General features: G+C 37.2%; 1 protein-coding gene across 1 annotated transcript in view; it reads right to left on the bottom strand.

The window, feature by feature from the left end:
• The window catches only part of FAM13A (family with sequence similarity 13 member A), a 334488-nt gene that overhangs the window by 57441 nt on the left and 256562 nt on the right, over positions 1-20485 (bottom strand). The window contains exons 9-10 of the mRNA XM_068974938.1: positions 7799-7840; positions 4681-4857 (exon numbers count right to left, since the gene is read on the bottom strand). Of these exons, the coding sequence (XP_068831039.1) occupies positions 4681-4857; positions 7799-7840 (219 nt within the window). The remainder of the gene's footprint in view (positions 1-4680; positions 4858-7798; positions 7841-20485) is intronic.

The raw sequence follows: 20485 nt of genomic DNA, 5'->3' as shown, positions 1-20485 counted from the left end.
ACCGAGTCACTTTGCTGTACAGCAGAAATTAATACACTGTAAATCAACTATAATTCAATTTTAAAAATATATAAAGATAACTCCTAACCATCTAAAACTGTATTTGAAATGAGCTCCAAAGCGTAAAAATAAATGAACATATTTTACATCAATCATATCCCCAAATGAAACAGAGTAAATTAAATATTTATTCTGTAATTTAAATTCATATCCTGTCTTAGGCTATCATGGAGGCAAAATTATGAATTAAATATTGTCATAATATTTTCACCATTACACTATCTTGGTGATTTTTAATACTCCATATTTAATCTAGCCTTATTTTATACCTTTAATGTACAAATACATACATTTAGTAAAATTATATAAAAGATGTATGTTACATTTATAAGAAATATTCCAAGTATAAAATAAACGAACACATGAGGAAAAGGTGCTAGGGATTAACATGCAGGGACATATACAAACACTCTCAAATCTCTCTCAAATTCACAATGAGTTTACTGTAATATTTATAATATTTAACTATGTCTCTTTCTTTGTTTTTGTATTTTCTTAATTCCAGGGGTGTAATTCCAATTATAATTTTTTAATGGAGGAATTTTTAGGTTTGAAGCTGTGGGAGTTGGCGATGGACAGGGAAGCCTGGTGTGCTGCAGTCCATGGGGTCACAAAGAGTCAGACACAACTGAGGTACTGAACTGAACTGAAGGACTAAACTGTGTCCCCCCACCTCTCCAGTTCATATGAGGAAGCCCTACCTGCCAGTGTGACAGGGCCTCTGAGGAGGTAATTAAGGTTGCATGAGGTCATGACGGTGGGGACTTAATCCAAGCGGACAGGCATCCTTATAAGAGGCAGACACCGGAGAGCACAGAGGAAAGGCCGTGTGAGGACACGCACCGAGCAGGCACCGTCAGCGAGGCGGCGAGGCCTCAACAAGCACCCACCCCGTCAGCACCTTGATCTCGGACTTCGACCTCTCTGAACCGTGAGAAAATGCACTCCTGTTGTTTAAGTCTGTGGTACTTTGTTATGGCAGCTTGGGCAGATTAATACAAAAGCTAAAAATTATTTTTAGAAACTAAAGGACCAAGTTTATTTTCTAATCTTTTTGAATAGTGAATGAATGACTGGAATAAATCCTGTTCAAATAAATATTCCCAAATCTAGTTGAGCAGTTGTGCTTAGGTGGAAATCCTGCTGTCCTCAAAGGATGCTCTTTGCTCTTGTGTGAGTTGGTACCTGCGCAACCCTGAGCACAGGAGCACGATCCTTCCAGTAATATCCCGACTCTCACAGCTGCCGTCACCGCAATTTAATCTGAACTTAGATCCTGGCAGCCTCTCACTCTCACTCTCCACATCTCAGGTTTTCTTTTTCCAGAGTTTCCTCCTTCCCCTACATGCATGCGCATGTAATGTTCTGGCAATACTAAACTTTTTAATATTCTAAGATAGCACAATTTTTAGTTTGCAGTAGGAATTTAACCTATTTATATAATAAAATGGGTATAATTTTTTAGTTCATTGTGTTTTAGAAAACTGAAATCATTTTCAATAGCCATGCTTTACTTTTTAAAAAATATTTATTACAAAACTTTCAAACATAGAAAAATACAGGGACTATCACCATGAACTTCCGTATATCCACCACCAAGATTCAATGATATTTTCATGCTCCTGGTAGATGGCCAATTTTTAAATGAGAATTAAATTGAGCTCTCTCACATAATGAATATATTCCTTAAACTTTTACATTTTTAGTGTAATAAATAATAATACAAGCCTGATCATGTTTCCTTATAAACTGAGACAAATAAGAAATCATGTACAGTAAAGTATTTCTAGTCTGTCTTCTGCATTGCTTATTTTAAAAGATGTCATAATGGTGTTAGTACAGACTTTATTGACTCTCCAACCTCACCCTGAAACATGGGGATATTTTTCTAAATGGTTGCAGGCAAAATAACATATCATGGATTTTTCAACAGAAGATAGTGAAGTGTAGCTTTAATTCTTCCTAATTTTTTAAGCAAAGCTTGACAGAAATCTTAGATAACAAATCAATTATGTATAGGTGAACACTGAGAAAAACATAGTTGCTATAGGTTATAGTAGCGACTCTTAACATTTTCAGGTCTGACACCATTTAAGCGCATCGCTTGGGACATACTGAAGAGGCCCCTGGGTGGGGGCAAAAGCAGCAGAGCTAGAGCTCTGAGGGGTAGGGCCTTGCTCCCCAAAGCCGTGGGGAGCTCAGAGCAGCCATTCAGTACTGGCCAAAAGCTAAAGGAGAAGGCCTCTCAAGACATGATGGTGACCAGGGTGACAGGTTAGGAGGGGCCTTGTGACCAGGAGGGTGAGGCTAACTAACAAGGAGCATGGAAAGGGGCCTTCTGATCGCCCAGACCACATACTACAGAAATGAATCAGGTGAGACTGTTAAGTTGTCCTGCCATAAACAGTCTGCATGCCAAGATTCTCTCACTCAACACACAGTTGACCATGATGAGTGAGAAGGATGAGCAATACAGGAACTCCAGAGGAGGAAAAAGCTAGCGCTTCATGGACACCTCTTCAGATTGTCAGGGGAAGCACACTGACTGAAGCCGCCCACCCTGGCCAGGCACCATAGTAACCATTTGCATGAGCTGTTTTACGACAGGAGGTCCTGGTAAGGAACATGGAACTAATAAGCCACCACCAACCGGAAGAGTTCAGGAAAGGTCAAAAGGAGATACCACATGTCCGACCACCTCCCAGAATCCTTCTCTCTGGCATCTATCTTGGCTGAACAAGGCTTGCACCACCAGGAAGGACTCTTGAGTCAGAATGATTGGTTAAAGACAACCTGGAAACTAATCCCATTACCATAAAACCCGAGACTGTGAGCCGAGCCACATGGCGGAGCTGTTCTCCTGGGTTCCCTTACCCTACTGCTCTCTACCTGGGTGCCCTTTTCTAATAAAGTCTCTTGCTTTGTCAGCACATGTGTCTCCTCAGACAATTCATTTCTGAGTGTTAGACAAGAGCCTGGTTTTGGGCTCTGGAAGGGGTCCCCCTTCCTGCAACAAGATGGTTACTTAGTCTCTGCCATTCTCCATTTCCTTTTGTTCCCTTGACGTTGATAGTGGAGAACAATCAAGGTAACTTCTACGGAAACATCCTCAGATGTGGGAAACTGTGTTTAAATTCTGCAGGAGTGGTTATGCTCTGTTTCATATTTCTCTTTCTGTCTAGTACCCTGTTCACTTTTGACTTTACCCCTGCCAAGGTCCTCCCTGGTCCACCCAATGCACCTACCGCCACCAGGACTATTGCCCAGCTTTGTGCTAACATGCTCCTCTCTGTCCCAACAACAAGAGTGGAAAGCATGATGTGACACACTAAGAATTTTAAAAACGCAGTGCTGTTGCATACAGTGTGGCAAAAAATAAAGCAGAGACTAAGATCAGTGTTAAATGAATAACTGGTGCTTGCTGAATAACACAATATAGGCAGTATACAAACTAATTATATTCCTAAACATTTTCTATAAAGCTTACTCAGTAACTAATTTTAAATGTAAATATGTCCTATATTATAATTTTCCTATTTTTTAAAAGGAAATGTTATAGCACCCCCTCCTACCCATGAGCTCCAAAACAAATGTTTTCAAAAAAGTGTTGCTTATTGTCACATGAAAAGTCAGTGGGTTATATAACTGACACTTTTTCATTTTTAAAATTATATTTGCTAAAATAGCTCTTAAATATCTCAATAATGTGCATGTGTAGCATGGAATTTACTTGTACTATTTATATCTTTCTTTAAGCAAAGTTAAGTTTCTTTTTCCCCATAAACATTTTGACATAGATTATGAGTCTGGGTGAAAAAAATGTTGGGAACTAGGGTTTGGTTTAGCCTTTGACATTTAATAAGAAGTACAAAATAACTTTATAGAGACTAAATGATACAGTAGGCAAAACTTTCAGGAAAAATATGAGAATATAGTCTAGTATATATAAATTTATTTTCTTTAACTTAAATCATGATTATTCAATAACACGAATGGTAATTATTCATTTGTATTTTATCAAATCCTTTAATGGAGAAAAGAGTTTATTGTAATACTCTTCTTGAAATTCATGCTAAGAGAATGCTTTAAAATGAGCCATTGTAATAATAAAGAACTCAAGCATTTCCTCTTTTGTTAGACTTGAGCTCAGCCTTTCTTATACGAAAACATAATCAACTGTCAGAGCATTCCAGGGATGTTCTGGTATTTAATCAGGTCAATATAAGTAGAAGAATCTGCTGGCTCATAAGAAAATCTAACAGCAAGCTGAATGTTGTCTAACAAGGGGAAAAACCACCTCTAGACAGGCATCTGGCAATTTTCTCCTCCAATGGTGCAGGATCCTTCTAAATAAGATATGGACAAGAAAGCCATGAAATGTATTAAACCAGAGGTAGCTTCCCATCACATACGAAACATCTAGATGAAAATGAAATATTTATTCAATCACGTGTGAATTTCCAAATGTTAACTAAGCTTAGAAAGGTCAAAATGAAAACTTTTAAAGTTTTAACCTGAATACTGAAATGAGAGTGCTATAACAATCATGAATTTGGACATGTATCGTATATTTTTAAAGGAAGAGAGCAAATGCAAACAAGAGTATCAATGCCAACTCACACATCTCTGCTGTGTCGAACTTCATCCTGCTCCTTAGCCTGGCGTCGTCGCTGTTTGGTGGATGTGGAGGAAGATGATGATGCCCCAGATTCCGAGTCCTCTGAACTTTGGCCTCCAGAGCTATTAACATCAAAAAGATGTTGTTCTACAGCTGACCGGATGGTTCTTTCTAAGAGCCTGGTTAAAAAAAAAAAATCAATAACTGTGTTTAAAAATATGGTCCCATACATAGAGAACAGACTGGCAGCTGCCAGGTGGGGAGGAGGTTGGGGGAGGGATGGACTGGGAGGTTGGGGTTAACAGATACAGAATGGATAAATAACAAGGTCCTACTGTACAGCACAGAGGACTATATTCAGTATCCTATGATAAACCATAGTGGAAAAGAACATTTAAATGAATCACTTTCCTGAATGAATCACTTTCCTGTACAATCATAAATTAACACAACATTGTAAATCAACTATTCTTCAATAAAAAGTCCCCATAATATTGGAAATATCAGCATTTCCAATGGAATATCTACTATCACTTCATGAGCAAAGACAGTATGAGGAATTAATCCTCCAATATTTGCACTGTGAATGAGAAACAAAACTAAATGGAACATATTCCACCAATCAGATAATTGTGTTTTCCATCTTTGTGGGTCCAGAATTACTGAAATGCTCACAGCAGATCCAGCAACAATTATAGGAGGCATTCAGGAAATAAGGATCATTTAATACAAGGCAGAATGAGGAAAGATTTTTTTTTCCTCAAAGAATAATAATGAACCTATTCTTACAAAGGCAAGTATCTTCCAGATTTCATACCGGTTCTGCAGGGGAAGACAGTATGACTTACAAAGCAAATTGGCACAAATAATTTTATGATTCCTACTATCTGAATCTCTTGAAGATAAAATTACATAGAAAATAATGCTATTAAAAAAGAACAACTCACCAGAGCAATTACTCTTAACAACAGAAGGGTAAAACTTTCTGAATCTCTATTCAGTTAAATTGTGATATAAATGATTGAAACTATATTCATACAAACATCCCAATATGATTGAAAATGTATTCATGCAAACATCCCAATATATACTACTGAAGAGAGAAGGACAGATTTATTTTATTCAGAAAACAGGTAAGCACAGGGGCTGACAAAAGTGATAATGAGACAGATAAGGTATCTTTTTTAAAGCTATATAGTCTTGCAATGTGTCTAAACTCTTATCACTTCATTATTTAATTCTGAATAAGCAGGCATGAAGAATTCTAAACAGACAGTCCTCAAAGCGTGCTTTCCTTCACTTGAAAAAAGAATCACATCTAAACTCAACAAATTATTGAGCTGGACTTGCTGCCATCACTAATTTGCTTCCTTTTCTGTGTCCATTAAATATGCGTATAGTTTTTGTATATACACCTCAATAAAACTGTTAAAATAAAAAATATAATTTTAAATGGTCAGACTGAGAAATACATTTAGTTAAATAAAATGAGTTTTGAAAATTTAACAGTTTAAGAACTTTTAGATTTTCCAAAGGTAGTTTTATAATAGACTTACAGTAATTTCATTAAAACTATTTTAAGACAATAAGCAAGTATAGTCTGACTTAGGCGTAAGAACTTTAATATCTTGAACTCCATATCCCAACAATTTGACATGACCTAATAGTGGTACCTAAGGATCTAAATAAATTAATATATACACACATACAAAACCCACACCTTTTCCAACACTATACAAGTCACATAAGAAGTAAAAGTTGTTACGAAACAAACAGGCAAGAACACGTCTGTCTTGGCATAACTCTAGAATCTCTTTAAAATTCATAAAGATAAGAGAGATCAAATCTGCCCTCTGATTGCTCCCTTGTCTAATGAGGAGAATAAAAGTCTCAGGCAAGAACACTGGAGTGGATAACTACTCCCTTCTCCAGGGGATCTTTCCATCCCTGGGATCAAACCCCGGTCTCCTGCACTGCAGGCAGATTCTTTACCATCTGAGCCACCGGGGAAGCCCTATTAGATCCAAATGTATGCTAATTAGTGCTTCTTCTAATTCTTTTCTCTTCCTCCTTATCATACCACCTGATATCACACCACTCCTCCTCCCCCTGATCTTTGCTGATGAAGATGCTCCAAATGGCCCACCCAGGCCCCAGCAGTGTCATATGGCTGAGGCACAGTGAACAGTGCGGTCAGAGTAGTAGGTGGGGGTAGATAACTGGAATTCAGATTTTCGTGACTAGTGGAATTAAAGTGGAATTAGGCACCCCGCTCCAGTACTCTTGCCTGGAAAATCCCATGGACAGAGGAGCCTGGTAGGCTGCGGTCCATGGGGTCGCGAAGAGTTGGACATGACTGAGCGACTTCCCTTTCACTTTTCACTTTCATGCACTGGAGAAGGAAATGGCAACCCACTCCAGTGTTCTTGCCTGGAGAATCTCAGGGACGGGGGAGCCTGGTGGGCTGCCGTCTATGGGGGTCACACAGAGTCGGACACGACTGAAGTGACTTAGCAGCAGCAGCAGCAGCAGCAGCAGTAGAATTAAAAGGAAAAAGACATGCAATGGATGTAATTATTAATAGCCGAGTACTGCCACTGCCCAGAGGGAAAAGGACTTGTTGCCATCACTAACTTCCTTCCTCTTCTGTGCTCTATCAGCCTGGGAAGTCCCCAACACCGTGCCCAAGGCTTATTTAACCTCAGACACCTAACACTATGCTTAGTGTATTGCAGGTGGTCAATAAATGAAGGCTGATTAAAACAAATGAAGGAAGAAGTAAAATATATGTTCATATCTTCACCTTTAGTGGCAAGACACTTCTTAAATCACAAAGACTGCTTTGCACATATTAACTGACTAACATTATTTTGACTGAAATAAACAGAAAATCTCAGATGTTCACATGGCCAAGCTCGATCCAGTCCCACGCCCACACAGAAACTCAAATAGGAACATTTCTTATTTAGTCTTTTCCTCTGGGTAGTCAAAAAATCATCACTGGTTATGTACTGTATTAATCTTCCAATGCACCACACCATTAGAATAGCTTTTTTTTTTTTTTTTTTTACTGCTTAGTAAGTGAAAGGAGGGGAAAAAAGCCCAAGCTGGACCACTTACTCTCCAGTTGTTGACACACTGCTGACTTGGGATACGTGGGCACTGCTGAAAAAGAAGCAAAAGAAAGGAAGTCAGATTAAGCAGAGGACCAGAGCCTGCGAACCAAACATATGAGGGGATCCTGGGCTGAAAGTATTAGCCAGGCCCTGAGCAGCCCTCATGTGACATTTTATCACCCACTGACAGATGCTGGTTTCTCCTGTCTCTAGATTAGAGATGGCCCTGGGTGGTTAGTTTCAGACAGCATTTTTTTCTCCATTTTAAGATGTCCACGACAGATAGTTTCAAAAGCGATCTCGGCAAAACCATCTCTACCTCTCAGACTACTGCCATGGTCCTCAGTCCGGGGTCTTCCCACTTTCCTAAATGTTAATTGCGGCTGACTGCTTTTCTGTTTTTAGCTCCCCCAGCCCAAGTCCATCTCTCTTGCCCGTTCCCTTCAGACCTACAGACAGGAGCATCTTCTTAAAACTGCTCTAAGCATTGGGCAGGGGTGGAGGGGGAGGCAGGGAACAGGGAACAAACACTGTTTTCTCCAGGACTCTACCTGAGCCACCTCTTCTGCCTAAGTTCCTCACGATGAAAAAAACACCTCGAGTTCCATAACGTTTCATCTTAATGCCTAATTTATAGCCCTTCTATCGAGCATTTATAAACTTCCTCAATTTTCTCATTTTCTCCAAATCCTGAATTCTTTGAAAGTATCGAAAAGTAGTAAAAGAAAAAAAAATAGTCAATATAAAATGGAACAGTGAAATGCTAGAATACTGATTTGTACCTTAGCACAGTGAGGGTGCAGGCTGGTGGCTGTTCTAACTGCACCAGAGGCAGTACTTTCTCACATTCTGCCCTGTAGTGCTTACTTGCATTGTAAATCAAGATTCAAAGGTATCAGATTAAAAAAAAATCTTTTGTGCATGCCAAACTACCGTTTTGCCTAACAAATCTAATAGTTCTCCCACTTTCAATTTCCTCTTTGTAAAAGACACCTGGAGAGAATACAAACTGCTAATAGCAAGATCAATATTCATGGCTGCCTTTCAATCGTTCCAGGCATTATTTATACTACAGGATTTTCAGCATATGAATGTGCTGCTTCTTCCATATACGTCTCATCTCTTTCCATTTAGAATCTAAGGGACTCTATAACATTTCTCATTTTCTGTCATGACACTAAGTACCACCAGCAGCATACCCAATACAGCAGTCATTATCCTAGAGGTGATCAACAGACACTCACTCTTCAGCCTCAGAGAATCCCTTTAGCTAAAGCTGTAGCTCTTTGTCATGGCCACAGACCACAGCCAAATCCCAGAAAACCTGCACAAAAAATGCTATCGTGTAGTTATGAGAAACTTATGAGAAGAATCTTCATTAATAAATGAATCAATGAACAAACAAACATTCCCTAATGATTACTGAGTGCTCACTATGTTTCAGACATTGTGCTAAGTATTGTTTACACCGCTTTTCTCATTTACTGTTTACAATAACCCCATGAAGGAGGTAGGTACAGTTGTTTTCTTTTCCCTGTTTTCAAATGAAGAGGTTAGAGAGGTTAAGTAACTCACTCACAGTCACAGAGTCAAGAAGTAGATGAGCTGGAATTTGAACCAAAAGAGTTTTAGCTTAAGAGTCTAAGCTCCTAATCACTACACTAGACTTTCAATCCATCATTCACTAGAAGAAACACTCACTAGAGTCATCTTCGTATATGGAAGCATGGACTTAGGTATTTAAACTTTGCTTTTAATTACAACGATTTCTGTCTCACAATGTCTGCTATTCACAGAGGTTTCCAGGTTACATAACCAATAATAAATCCTTTGCTGCTCTCTGTCCTCAGCTGGAACGGGCAGTCCTGACTTTTGATGCTTTGTGGGTCACCCTCTGTAAATTAAACACTGTATAATTTAGTCCTGTACTCCACTTCTCATGCAGTTACGCAACCTTGCTTTTGGGAGCAGTGGCCAGTGTGAATAATGACTCTGGGAGAACCTAGAGGAGGGGAAAGAACATAGATCTGCTAAGATACTAAAAACACGACAGACAATGTAAGTGCAGTCAGCCAGTCAGCCAGCCACGCCGTCTCAGAAGGAAGATACATTTCCTCTCCTTCCTTCTGCACACTTTTGATCTGATCTTCTTTTTGCTTATTTAAGCACACAATGGCATTTTTATATTCCTGTTTGGTGAGCTGGAAGAAGATGAAAAATTGTGGGGAAGAAACAGAGAAGGGAATGACAACAATCGGGACCAGGTTCTGAGATTCGTAACTCTCTGAGTAGGTGCTTCTCAACGCTAATGTGCATCAGCATCACCTCGGACCCTGCTCACACACAGGTTCTCATTCAGTAAGTCTAGGTGGAGGGAAGGCGAAGCTGGGATTTTGCATTTTTAACAAATTCCCCAGTGATCATGATGCTGTTGATTTGTGGAAGACATTGATTAGCACGGTTCCAGATCCTTGCAACTAAAATTCATTAAAACTTCAATGATCTAGATATCACAACCACAATTTTTTTTAATTAAAAAAATTTTTTTTATTGGAGGATAATTGCTTTACAGAATTTTTCTGTTTTCTGGCAAACCTCAACATGACTCAGCCATAGGTATACATACAGGCTTTTGAAACTCCCTCCCCATCTCACCCCACTAGGTTGATATAGCGCCCCTGTTTCAGTTTCCTGAGCCATACAGCAAATTCCCGTTGGTTATCTATTTTACACATGGTAATGTATTTTTAAACATTCTAAGTGCTTTAGATACGATTTGGAAAACTTACTCTGTTAATAAAAGGCCATACATCAAAATTTTCCTCAGAGCTTAAAGAAAAATGACCAGAGCCATTTAAATTAGTTTTAAAGAGCATTTCTCAGGATGCAAAATAAATGAATAAATCAATAATGACTTAGTAATTAAATCATATTGATTTTTGCTAATACACTTCTCTTGGGTCAAATTTATAAAAATTTATATTTTTGTGTTTCTGTAATAGGCCTTTGGAATTTTTGATATTACTTAACGTGTCCATATTTCCAGGCTTTTTTAAAACAGAATTTTTCTAAAGAACATATTCTGAAAAGAGAATGTTTTCCACTGGGAATCAGAAAAGAGAGGTTCCGGTCGTAAATCTGTAGTTAATTAGTGGCAATCATGGTCAGATTATTGGTTAGCTTGGCTGCTTTTGGGATGGTTTCTTCATACAGAACATGAAAGCCTTGGCTAGTGATCTCTGTGATTTTCTTCGAGCTATAAAAGTTAATAAGATGATCTCAATTTACAGTTTATTGCCCCAAAGTCTAAAACATTACAAAAGGTTATAACTGCATATTTAGTTTTATGACAGTGTCAGTCACAGTTAAGGTTTATCAGATTCCAAAATGGCTTTGGTCAGGTATCCAATCACATCTACAGTTTCTGTGGGATATGCTTAACAAGTTATGAAGAGCAAGATTTCTAAGAATATTAATGTCAGAAATAGGGACTGCTTTCATTGTTATCATTGGCTCACGGAGGTAATTTTAAGACACTAATAAAAAGGCAATAAGCAAATAAGCTAAAGTGAAAGACTTCCATCTACATGCAGCTTGTTTTTTGTCTCCTGCAGAGAGCTAAGAATAATGAATTTTCTTCAGAGCCCTTGACTGATTTGCTAAGAAAATCTTTTATTTATGCAATATAAATTCGTGAATATGGAAGAGTTCATTTCCTAATGTTGATGAAGGAATTATTCAAAACTAAAAAAATAAGCACATGCGCAAATCCAGCATTATGGTCAATTTCATTACCCAAGTCTACTTAAGTGATAATGCAAGTCAATGTTCTCCTGGTATGGTCATTCAAAACAGATAGTAAGTCTACTCTGAAATATATTCTATGACATAGTTAAATATATTTATTCTTTATTTCTATTAGCAAAACATTCTTGAGAAATGATTATACTCAGCAATATCAGTCTATAAAATGTACATGTGATTAGATGCACAGAACGCTTGTTGACAAGTGATTAATTAGATCTCTTGACTTGAAATAAAGAAAACTTCCAAATCTACTGAAACCAGACATCTTGAATAAGCACGTGTTCTCTTTTTCTGTCTGCCCTTTAACTTCACTATGTTAGAATTATCCTTTTCCTCTAGAAGATAATACTTATATTCTCTCAATTTTTTTTAATGAGTAAGAATTTAAAAGACAATTATGTGATGTCTGTTTCAACTTAGGATGAAGATCCTGTAACTAGTCATCAAAATAAAATGAAACTTTTAATTTGCTTATTTAACAGAATACAGTATTTTTAGTATCATCTGAAAATACTAAAAGTTGATACACAGTATCAACATCATAAGATAATTACAGCATTATTTCCTCGTAACTGTATAATGGATTTCTAAATTAGTTCCATGATTTTAATTCAATTTTCTACAGTGTCTTATGTTAAAACAAATACACTCAATCCTCAATATTTATTCCCTTTGCTTTAACTTTTAGTTATCATTATCATATTCAGAAATTTAAAGGAGCATTTATAGATATTTAGATTTGACAAAAATCACATCACTATTTTGTTATAGGATTTTTTTAAAGCCTCATTGAAAAAAATTATATACTGTGCATACAGTATAGAACATAAGCTGAAAAGATACTACTGAGTCACTGGATGTGAGTCAGGAAAAGGAAAATATTTATCCTCACATATTTTTATGGAAACACACACAACCTATTCCTTTAAATTTTAGGGCTGATTTGAAGGAAAAAATTCAATTCAAATTTTGACTCTCTATTAAGTATTTTCTAATATTAAACTGAGCCAATCAAAATGTCAAAATACCTTTTGTACAGCTTCTGCCAGGCCCTAATTATTGGGGTTTTCCATTTTATATATTTGGCATGTTTTGTATAAAAAGAAATTAAGAGTCTCTTCTTTTTTTAGTTTTATAGACTAAGGTTTTTATAAAGCAAAATTAAGAAATGAAAAGAGAGGTCACTATATATTCTATACCCATTTACAGATGAGGGAATTGACATTCCAAGAGGTTCAGTACCTCACTCAACTTTACACAGCTCTGATTCCATCTCATGTAATGGGCTTCAGACATGTCCTTAATAAGAACATAATCCTTAGTCTCAAATAATGCTACTATTCACATAAATCTTTGACTACACATCTATTTATTTCCTTAGAGTTAAAACAGACTACTAAAAATACTTTTTGGATTCGTGTGGCAATTTTCTTCTCAAAATTTATGCACTCCAGAAAACTTTTAATTTCATCTATTTTCATGTTTATTAGCATAAAATGGCATGAAGTATTCTACAATCTTTCAAAAACTACCATATCCCTCACAGCAAACTTCATTTCTGATTACTAGTATTGTTCAGTTTTCTTTTTTCCACGTTTACCAGAGGTTTTCTATTTCATTCTTTTCATTTTTATCTTTACTCTCAAAGAACAAGTTCCTGGATTCAAGTTTTAGTTCTGCTTTTTTTGTTTTCTTTTATTATTATTAAATCCTTTCAGGTTTCCAAGAGGTTGCGTTTCTTCCTTTTTATAACTTCTTATTCTGAAGGTGTAGCTGCTCATTTATTTTCAATCTTTTTAAGAAGGTACCTCTTAAAAAGAGCTTAGATCTCATTCCACAGATTTTAATATGTACATTTCCCCTTTTTTTTCCCAAGCAGTTTGTACGTAAAATTTTTATTTCCTATTGGAAATTCTTCCTCCCTTTGGAGAGTTTTCATGGTTGACTGGAAACTTTTTGTTATTAATTACACTGTGGTTAGAAGATATGACTGATAGTATTTCTACTTTTCAAGAATCTTTAGAGATAGCTGAGTAATTTCTTAGGAAGCAGCAGAAATGCCTAAGCCCTATTTGTAGGTTGCAAAGTTTAGTGAATGTGATGCTCCTTTATTTTAAATCTTACTAATTTTATTGAATTCTCAGTGCCATGTTATAAATTTTGTTTTGTTATAGACATAGAGTGGTATGTATAAGTTTGATACTTCAAACGTGTTTGCATGTTTATATCTGTTAAGAGTTTAAATTTATATGACTTACCACAATATTGTAAAGTAATTAGACTCCAATGAAAATAAATTAATTAAAAAAGTAAAAAAATTATATGACGATGCAAAGTTATTTTATACATACTTATTTATAACCTTTATATTTTTAGTATGAATTTTACCCAATAAAGTAAGTCTAGGTTTGTCCTATTTAATGGATTTGGCTTTAAATTCTAGTTGTTTTGATATTGATATTGCTGTTTTCTTTCTATTCATATTTATCAAATAAATCCTATATTATTAATCTTCCTGCACTATTTTGTTTTAGGTATAACTCTTTTGAACAAAACATAGTTCAAGTAGTCATTTAAAAATAGCATTTTTAGCTATTATCAAAGCATTTGATATACTTACACAGTTGTAACTGAAATATTTGTTACAGCTTTGCATTTTGATTTATGTTTTATAATTTTGGAGCTCTCTTTTCCTTTGATTTCTGTCTCTGCTCTTCTGAGGTGATTGGAGATATAGGAGTCCTATGCACAATTTTAGTTGTTGTCTCTCATACCCACACATCTATAACTATCAAAACTGAAACAAAAACCCAACCCACAATCAACCAGAAAAGCCCCCTACAACTCCTGACTCCTGCTTCTACTCTCCGAACTTCCATGCAAGAAACTGAGAATTTCATTACTGTCTTTGGTCCTCCACTAATGATTATAATCAGGTTTCTACTTCTTAATTAAAAAATATTTTTTTTAGATTCACCTCGCATTTAGCTAGGTATATAATAAATAGTACAATGTCTTTTGTTCAGTCATGCCCAACTCTCTACAATTCCATGGACTGTATAGACTGCCAGGCTCCTCTGTTCATGGGATTTCCCAGACAAGAATACTGGAGTGGATTGCCATTCCCTTCTCCAGGGGATCTTCCCGAACCAGGAATTGAACCTGGGTCTCCTGCATTGCAGGCAGATTCTTTACCAGCTGAGCCACCAGGGAAGCCGGTAACTGGGTATATATTGACACTGATTTCCACTTCTATTAATAGAAGTATGCATACTTCTCATGGTTTGATCCCTGGGTCAGGAAGATCCCCTGGAGAAGTAAATGGCAACCAACTCCAATATTCTTGCCTGGGAAATTCCATGGGCAGAGGAGCCTGGAGGGCTACAGTCTGTGGGGTTGTGAAGAGTCGGATATTGCTGAGCCTGAACAGATATACTTCCAATAATAGAAGTATATATTAACTTCTATTTCTATTAGTATGGTTTCCTTCTTAGAATCACAATTTTCAGGTTGGCTTTCCAATCTCTGATTTTCATATCTAACATAATTTCTCTCATAGTTTTTTTTCTTTATCTTTTTCTTCATTTTGGAAGAACTTCTCAAGTTTCTCTCTCATCATGAACTTGATTTATTTCAAATACTCTCTGCTCTTTACTGCCTTCCAGTTTTAAAAATATCTGCAAATACATTTCTAGGCTACCCTCTCCCTTATTTCAGCTGTTCTTCTGTATCTCTAGCCTTTTAATTCTAAACTTATTCTCCCCGTACAGGTTCCTACTCGTGTTTCAGAGAGGTTGGTTATATCCTTGAGCATTTTTGAGAATAGCAGTAGCAAATACTACTTCCCAAGTTTTCCTCTGAATCACACAAAAAGCAATTCTCTGAAATCTGTTTCTACTCTTGAGTCCTCAGAGCAAATCATCCTTTCCCTTAGTTTGTAATTTCTCTTAATAGGTCCCAAATAGTTCCTTCTGCTTAGTGGTTCGTAAGGGGAAACAATCAACTCAGGCAGAGCCCTTATCAAAAACCTGGCTGGGCATATTGTTCTGAGTTTACTTCACTGTCCCTTGGCTATGGGCAGATGCCTCCTCTTGGATGTAGACTTTAAAAGCCAGGATATGAGTCTACCCTTGGACAATCTACAATGCATATTTGAGTGGACTTGCTGTTTGGACTTGTCCAATTTATGATTAAGCTGGAGAATCAGAAACAAATTTGTACTTTGTCTTTGAGCAGTGTACATTTGAAAGAATGCATTAAATCCAATAATCTCCCTTTCTCAAATGCCTTTGTTAGGTAACTGAGCACTTCAGGGGGATGCCCCCTCCTCTCTATTGTTTTGTGGACTTAATGTTCTAGTCTCTAAATAGGAGATGAAAAAGAATACACAACTCAGATCTGGATGGTTTAGAAAATAAGTTTGTGTTCAGCTGGGGGAAATGTCACTTGCTTTTCTGGTCAGCGGTAAACACTGGAAGGAATCCAAGTCAGTGTTTTTGCCTTCCTTCTCTTTTTGTGGTCACTGTGTTGTTCAGATGGTGCAATATGAAGCTCGCAAGGCCAGAGAACATTTCTCAGTCCATCCCCATTGATGGTGTGATCTTTGACAAATGTCTTTCTTCTTTATCATTGTTATAACACTGTCTCTAGTTTGGGTCTTTATACTTAGGTTGGTGCAAAAGTAATTGCAGTTTTGCACTGTTGAACTTTGTTGTTTGATATTGGAATGCATTCTTAAATGTGGTTATATTATACATCATTTTAATGTGTATTTATTGCTTTATATTATTTGTAATGACTTATTACTTGGTGTTTATATTTATTTTAGACCAGGAAATGATGCTAGACCAAAAGCAAATTCAAGCAATTTTCTTGTTTGAGTACAAAATGGGTCATAGAGCAGTGGAGACAACTCGCAACATCAACATTTGGCCAAGGAACTGCTACTGAATGTATAATACCGTGGTGGTTCAAGAAGTTTTGCAAAGGAGACGAGACATTTGAAGATGAGGAGTGTAGTGGTTGGTCATCAGAAGCTGACAACGACCAACTGAGAGCATACACAGAAGAACTGTACAAAAAAGATCTTAATGACCCAGATAATCACGATGGTGTGATCACTCACCTAGAGCCAGACATCCTGGAGTGTGAAATCAAATGGGTCTTAGGAAGCATCACTATGAACAAAGCTAGTGGAAGCGATGGAATTCCAGCTGAGCTATTTCAGATCCTAAAAGATGATGCTGTGAAAGTGCTGCACTCAATATGCCAGCAAATTTCGGGAACTCAGCAGTGGCCACAGGACTGGAAAAGGTCAGTTTTCATTCCAATCCCAAAGAAAGGCAATGCCAAACAATGTTCAAACTACCGCACAATTGAACCCTTTTCACATGCTAGTAAGGTAATGCTCAAAATCATTCAAGCTAGGCTTCAATATTATGTAAATTGAGAACTTTCAGATGCACAACCTAGATTTCGAAAAGGCAGAGGAACCAGGGATCAAACTGCCAATATCCATTGCATCATAGAAAAAGCAAGAGAATTCCAGAAAAACATCTATTTCTGCTTCATTGACTACACTAAAGCCTATGACTGTGTGGATCGCAACAAACTGTGGAAAATTCTTGAGGAGATGGGAATACCTGACCTGAGAAGCCTGTATGCATGTCAAGAAGCAACAGTCAGAACCAGACATGGAACAATGGACTGGTTGGAAATTGGCAAAGGAATACGTCAAAGCTTTATATTATCACCCTACTTATTTAACTTATATGCAGAATACATCATGGGAAATGCCAGGTTGGATCAATCACAAGCAGGAATCAAGATTGCCAGGAGAAACATCAATAACCTCAGATATGCAGATGATACCACTCTAACGGCAGAAAGTGAAGATGAACTAAAGAGCCTCTTGATAAAGATGAAAGAGGAGAGTGAAAAAGCTGGCTTAAAACTCAGCATTCAAAAAATTAAGATCATGGCATCTGGTTCGTTCACTTCATGGCAAATAGGAAAATAATGGAAACAGAGACACACTTTATTTCTTTGGGTTCCAACATCACTGCAGATGGTGATTGCAGCCATGAAATTAAAAGATGGTTGCTCCTTGGAAGAAAAGCTATGACAAACCTAGACAACATATTCAAAAGCAGAGACATCACTTTGCCAATAAAGGTCTATCTAGTCAAAGGTATGGTTTTTCCAGTAGTCATGTATGGATGTGAGAGCTGGACCATAAAGAAGCCTGAGCATTGAAGAATTGGTGCTTTTGAATTGTGGTGTTGGAGAAGACTCTTGAGAGTCCCTTGGATTGCAAGGAGATCTAACTGATCAATCCTAAAGAAAATCAACCCAGAATGTTCATTGGAAGGACTGATGTTGAAGCTCCAATACTTAGGCCACCTAGTGAAGAGCCAACTCACTAGAAAAGACCCTGATGCTGGGAAAGAGTGAAGGCAGGGGGATAAGGGGATGTCAGAGGATGAGATGGTTGGATGGCATCACCAACTCAATGGACATGAGTTTGAGCAAACTCCAGGGGATAGGGAGTGACAGAAAAGCCTGGCATGCTGCAGTCCATGGGGTCTCAAAGATTCAGACACAACTGAGTGACTGAACAATAACAACTGAGAGCATCACTGAAGCTGAGCCACTTACAATTACATGAGAAGTTGCCAAAGGACTCAATGTTGACCATTCTATGGTCATTCGGCATTGGAAGCAAGCTGGAAAGATGGAAAAGCTCAATAAGTTGGTGCCTTATGAGCTGACCGAAAATCAAAAGAATTGTCATTTTGAAGTGTTGTCTTCTCTTATTCTATGCAACAACAACAAACCATTTCTTGATTGGATTGTGACATGCAAGGAAAAGTGGATTTTATATGACAACTGGCAACGACAGCTCAGTGGTTGGACCAAGAAGCAGCTCCAAAGCACTTCCCAAAGCCAAACTTGTACCAAAAAAGATCATGGTCACTGTCTGGTAGTCTGCTGCCATTCTGATCTTCTACAGCTTTCTGAATCCCAGCGAAACCACTACATCTGAGAAATATGCTCAGCAAATCGATGAGATACACTGAAAACTGCAATGCCCGCAGCTGACATTGGTCAACAGAAAGGGCCCAATTCTTTGGAAAACAACTCCCCACGGAAAGTTGCACAAGTAATACATCAGAAGTTGAACAAATTGGTCTATGAAGTTTTACCTCATCTGCCATATTCACCTGACCTTTCGCCTACCAACTACCACTTCTTCAAGCATCTCGACAACTTTCTGCAGGGAAAATGCTTCCACAACCAGAAGGATGCAGAAAATGATTTCCAAGAGTTCACAGCATCATGGATTTTTATGCTACAGGAATAAACAAACTTATTTCCCATTGGCAAAAATGTGTTGATTGTAATGGTTCCTATTTTGATTAATAAAGATATCCTTGAGCCTAGTTTTAATGATTTAAAATCCACAGTCCTAAACTGCAATTACATTTGCACCATCATAATATAAATGTCCTCAAGGTTAATCCATATTGCGCATGTGTCAAAAGGTCCTTCCTTTTTAAAGGCTGAATAATACTCCACTGTAAGGATATTCTGCACTTTGTTTATCCATTAACTCACTGATGAACATTTGGTTATCTTCTACCTTTTGGCTATTGTGAATAATACTACTATGACTATGAGTGCACAAACATCACTTTTGGACCTTACCTTCAGTTCTTTTGAGTATATACTCAGAAATGGAACTACTGGGTCATATGGTAATTCTAAGTTCAATTTTTTGAGGAATCACCATAACTAATTTCAGTAGTGGCTGTACTATTTTACATTTCAACCAGGAATGCACAAGTGTTTCAGTTTCTTGTCATCTTCACCAATACTGGCTATTATTTTTTTTTTATAGTAGCCATCCTAATGGGTATGAAGTGGCATCTCCCTGTAGATTTGATTTGTATTTTGCTGATGATTGGGGGCTTCCCTGATAGCTCAGTTGGTAAAGAATCTGCTTGCAATGTAGGAGATCCCACTTCGATTCCTGGGTTGGGAAGATCCCCTGGAGAAGGGAAAGACTACTTACTCCAATATTCTGGCCTGGAGAATTCCATGGACTTGATAGTCTATGGGGTTGCAAAGAGTTGGGCACAACTGAGCGACTTTCACTTTTACTTTGCAGATGATTAATGTTGTGGAGCAACTTTTCATGTGACGATTGGCCATTTGTGTATGTGCTTCGGAGAAATGCCTATTCAAGTCTTTAACTCATTTTCTAATTTGGTTATTTTTGTTGCTGAGTTTTAAGAGTTCTCTATCTGCTCTAGATATTAATTCCTTATCAGAGACATGATTTGCAAATATTTCCTCCCATTTTGTGAGTTGCCTTTTTATTCTGTTGACAGTGTGGTTTTTCAAATCACAAAATTAAAAAAATTTAAAGAAGTCCAATTTGTCAATTTTTTTCCTTTTTCCTGTGCCTTTGGTGTTACATCTAAGAAATCATTGCCAAATCCAATATCACGTAACTTTTGGCCAATGTTTTCTTCTAAGAATTGTATAGTTTTAACTCTTACATGTAGATCTTTGATCTACTTTGAGTTAATTTTTGTATATAGTGTTAGGTAAGGGTTCAGCTTGATGCTTTTTCATGTGGATATTCAGTTTTCTCAGAACTATTTTTTGAAAAGACTACTCTATGGCACTTTTTGAAAATATGAAAAACCAGCCCTCTTGAGACTCAGGGTCTTGGCCAGTGAGATCCTGGCATCTCTAATGAGTTCCACATACTTCATACTATAAAGATAGTATTATTAAAGAACAGAAAAATAACAAATGCTGACAAGAATGTGAAAAAACTGTACTCTTGTGTATTACTAGTAGAAATGTACTTAAA

This window comes from Capricornis sumatraensis, chromosome 7, assembly GCF_032405125.1.
Source record: "Capricornis sumatraensis isolate serow.1 chromosome 7, serow.2, whole genome shotgun sequence".
NCBI classification, from domain to species: domain Eukaryota; kingdom Metazoa; phylum Chordata; class Mammalia; order Artiodactyla; family Bovidae; genus Capricornis; species Capricornis sumatraensis.
This window is presented reverse-complemented; position numbering and strand designations above follow the sequence as displayed.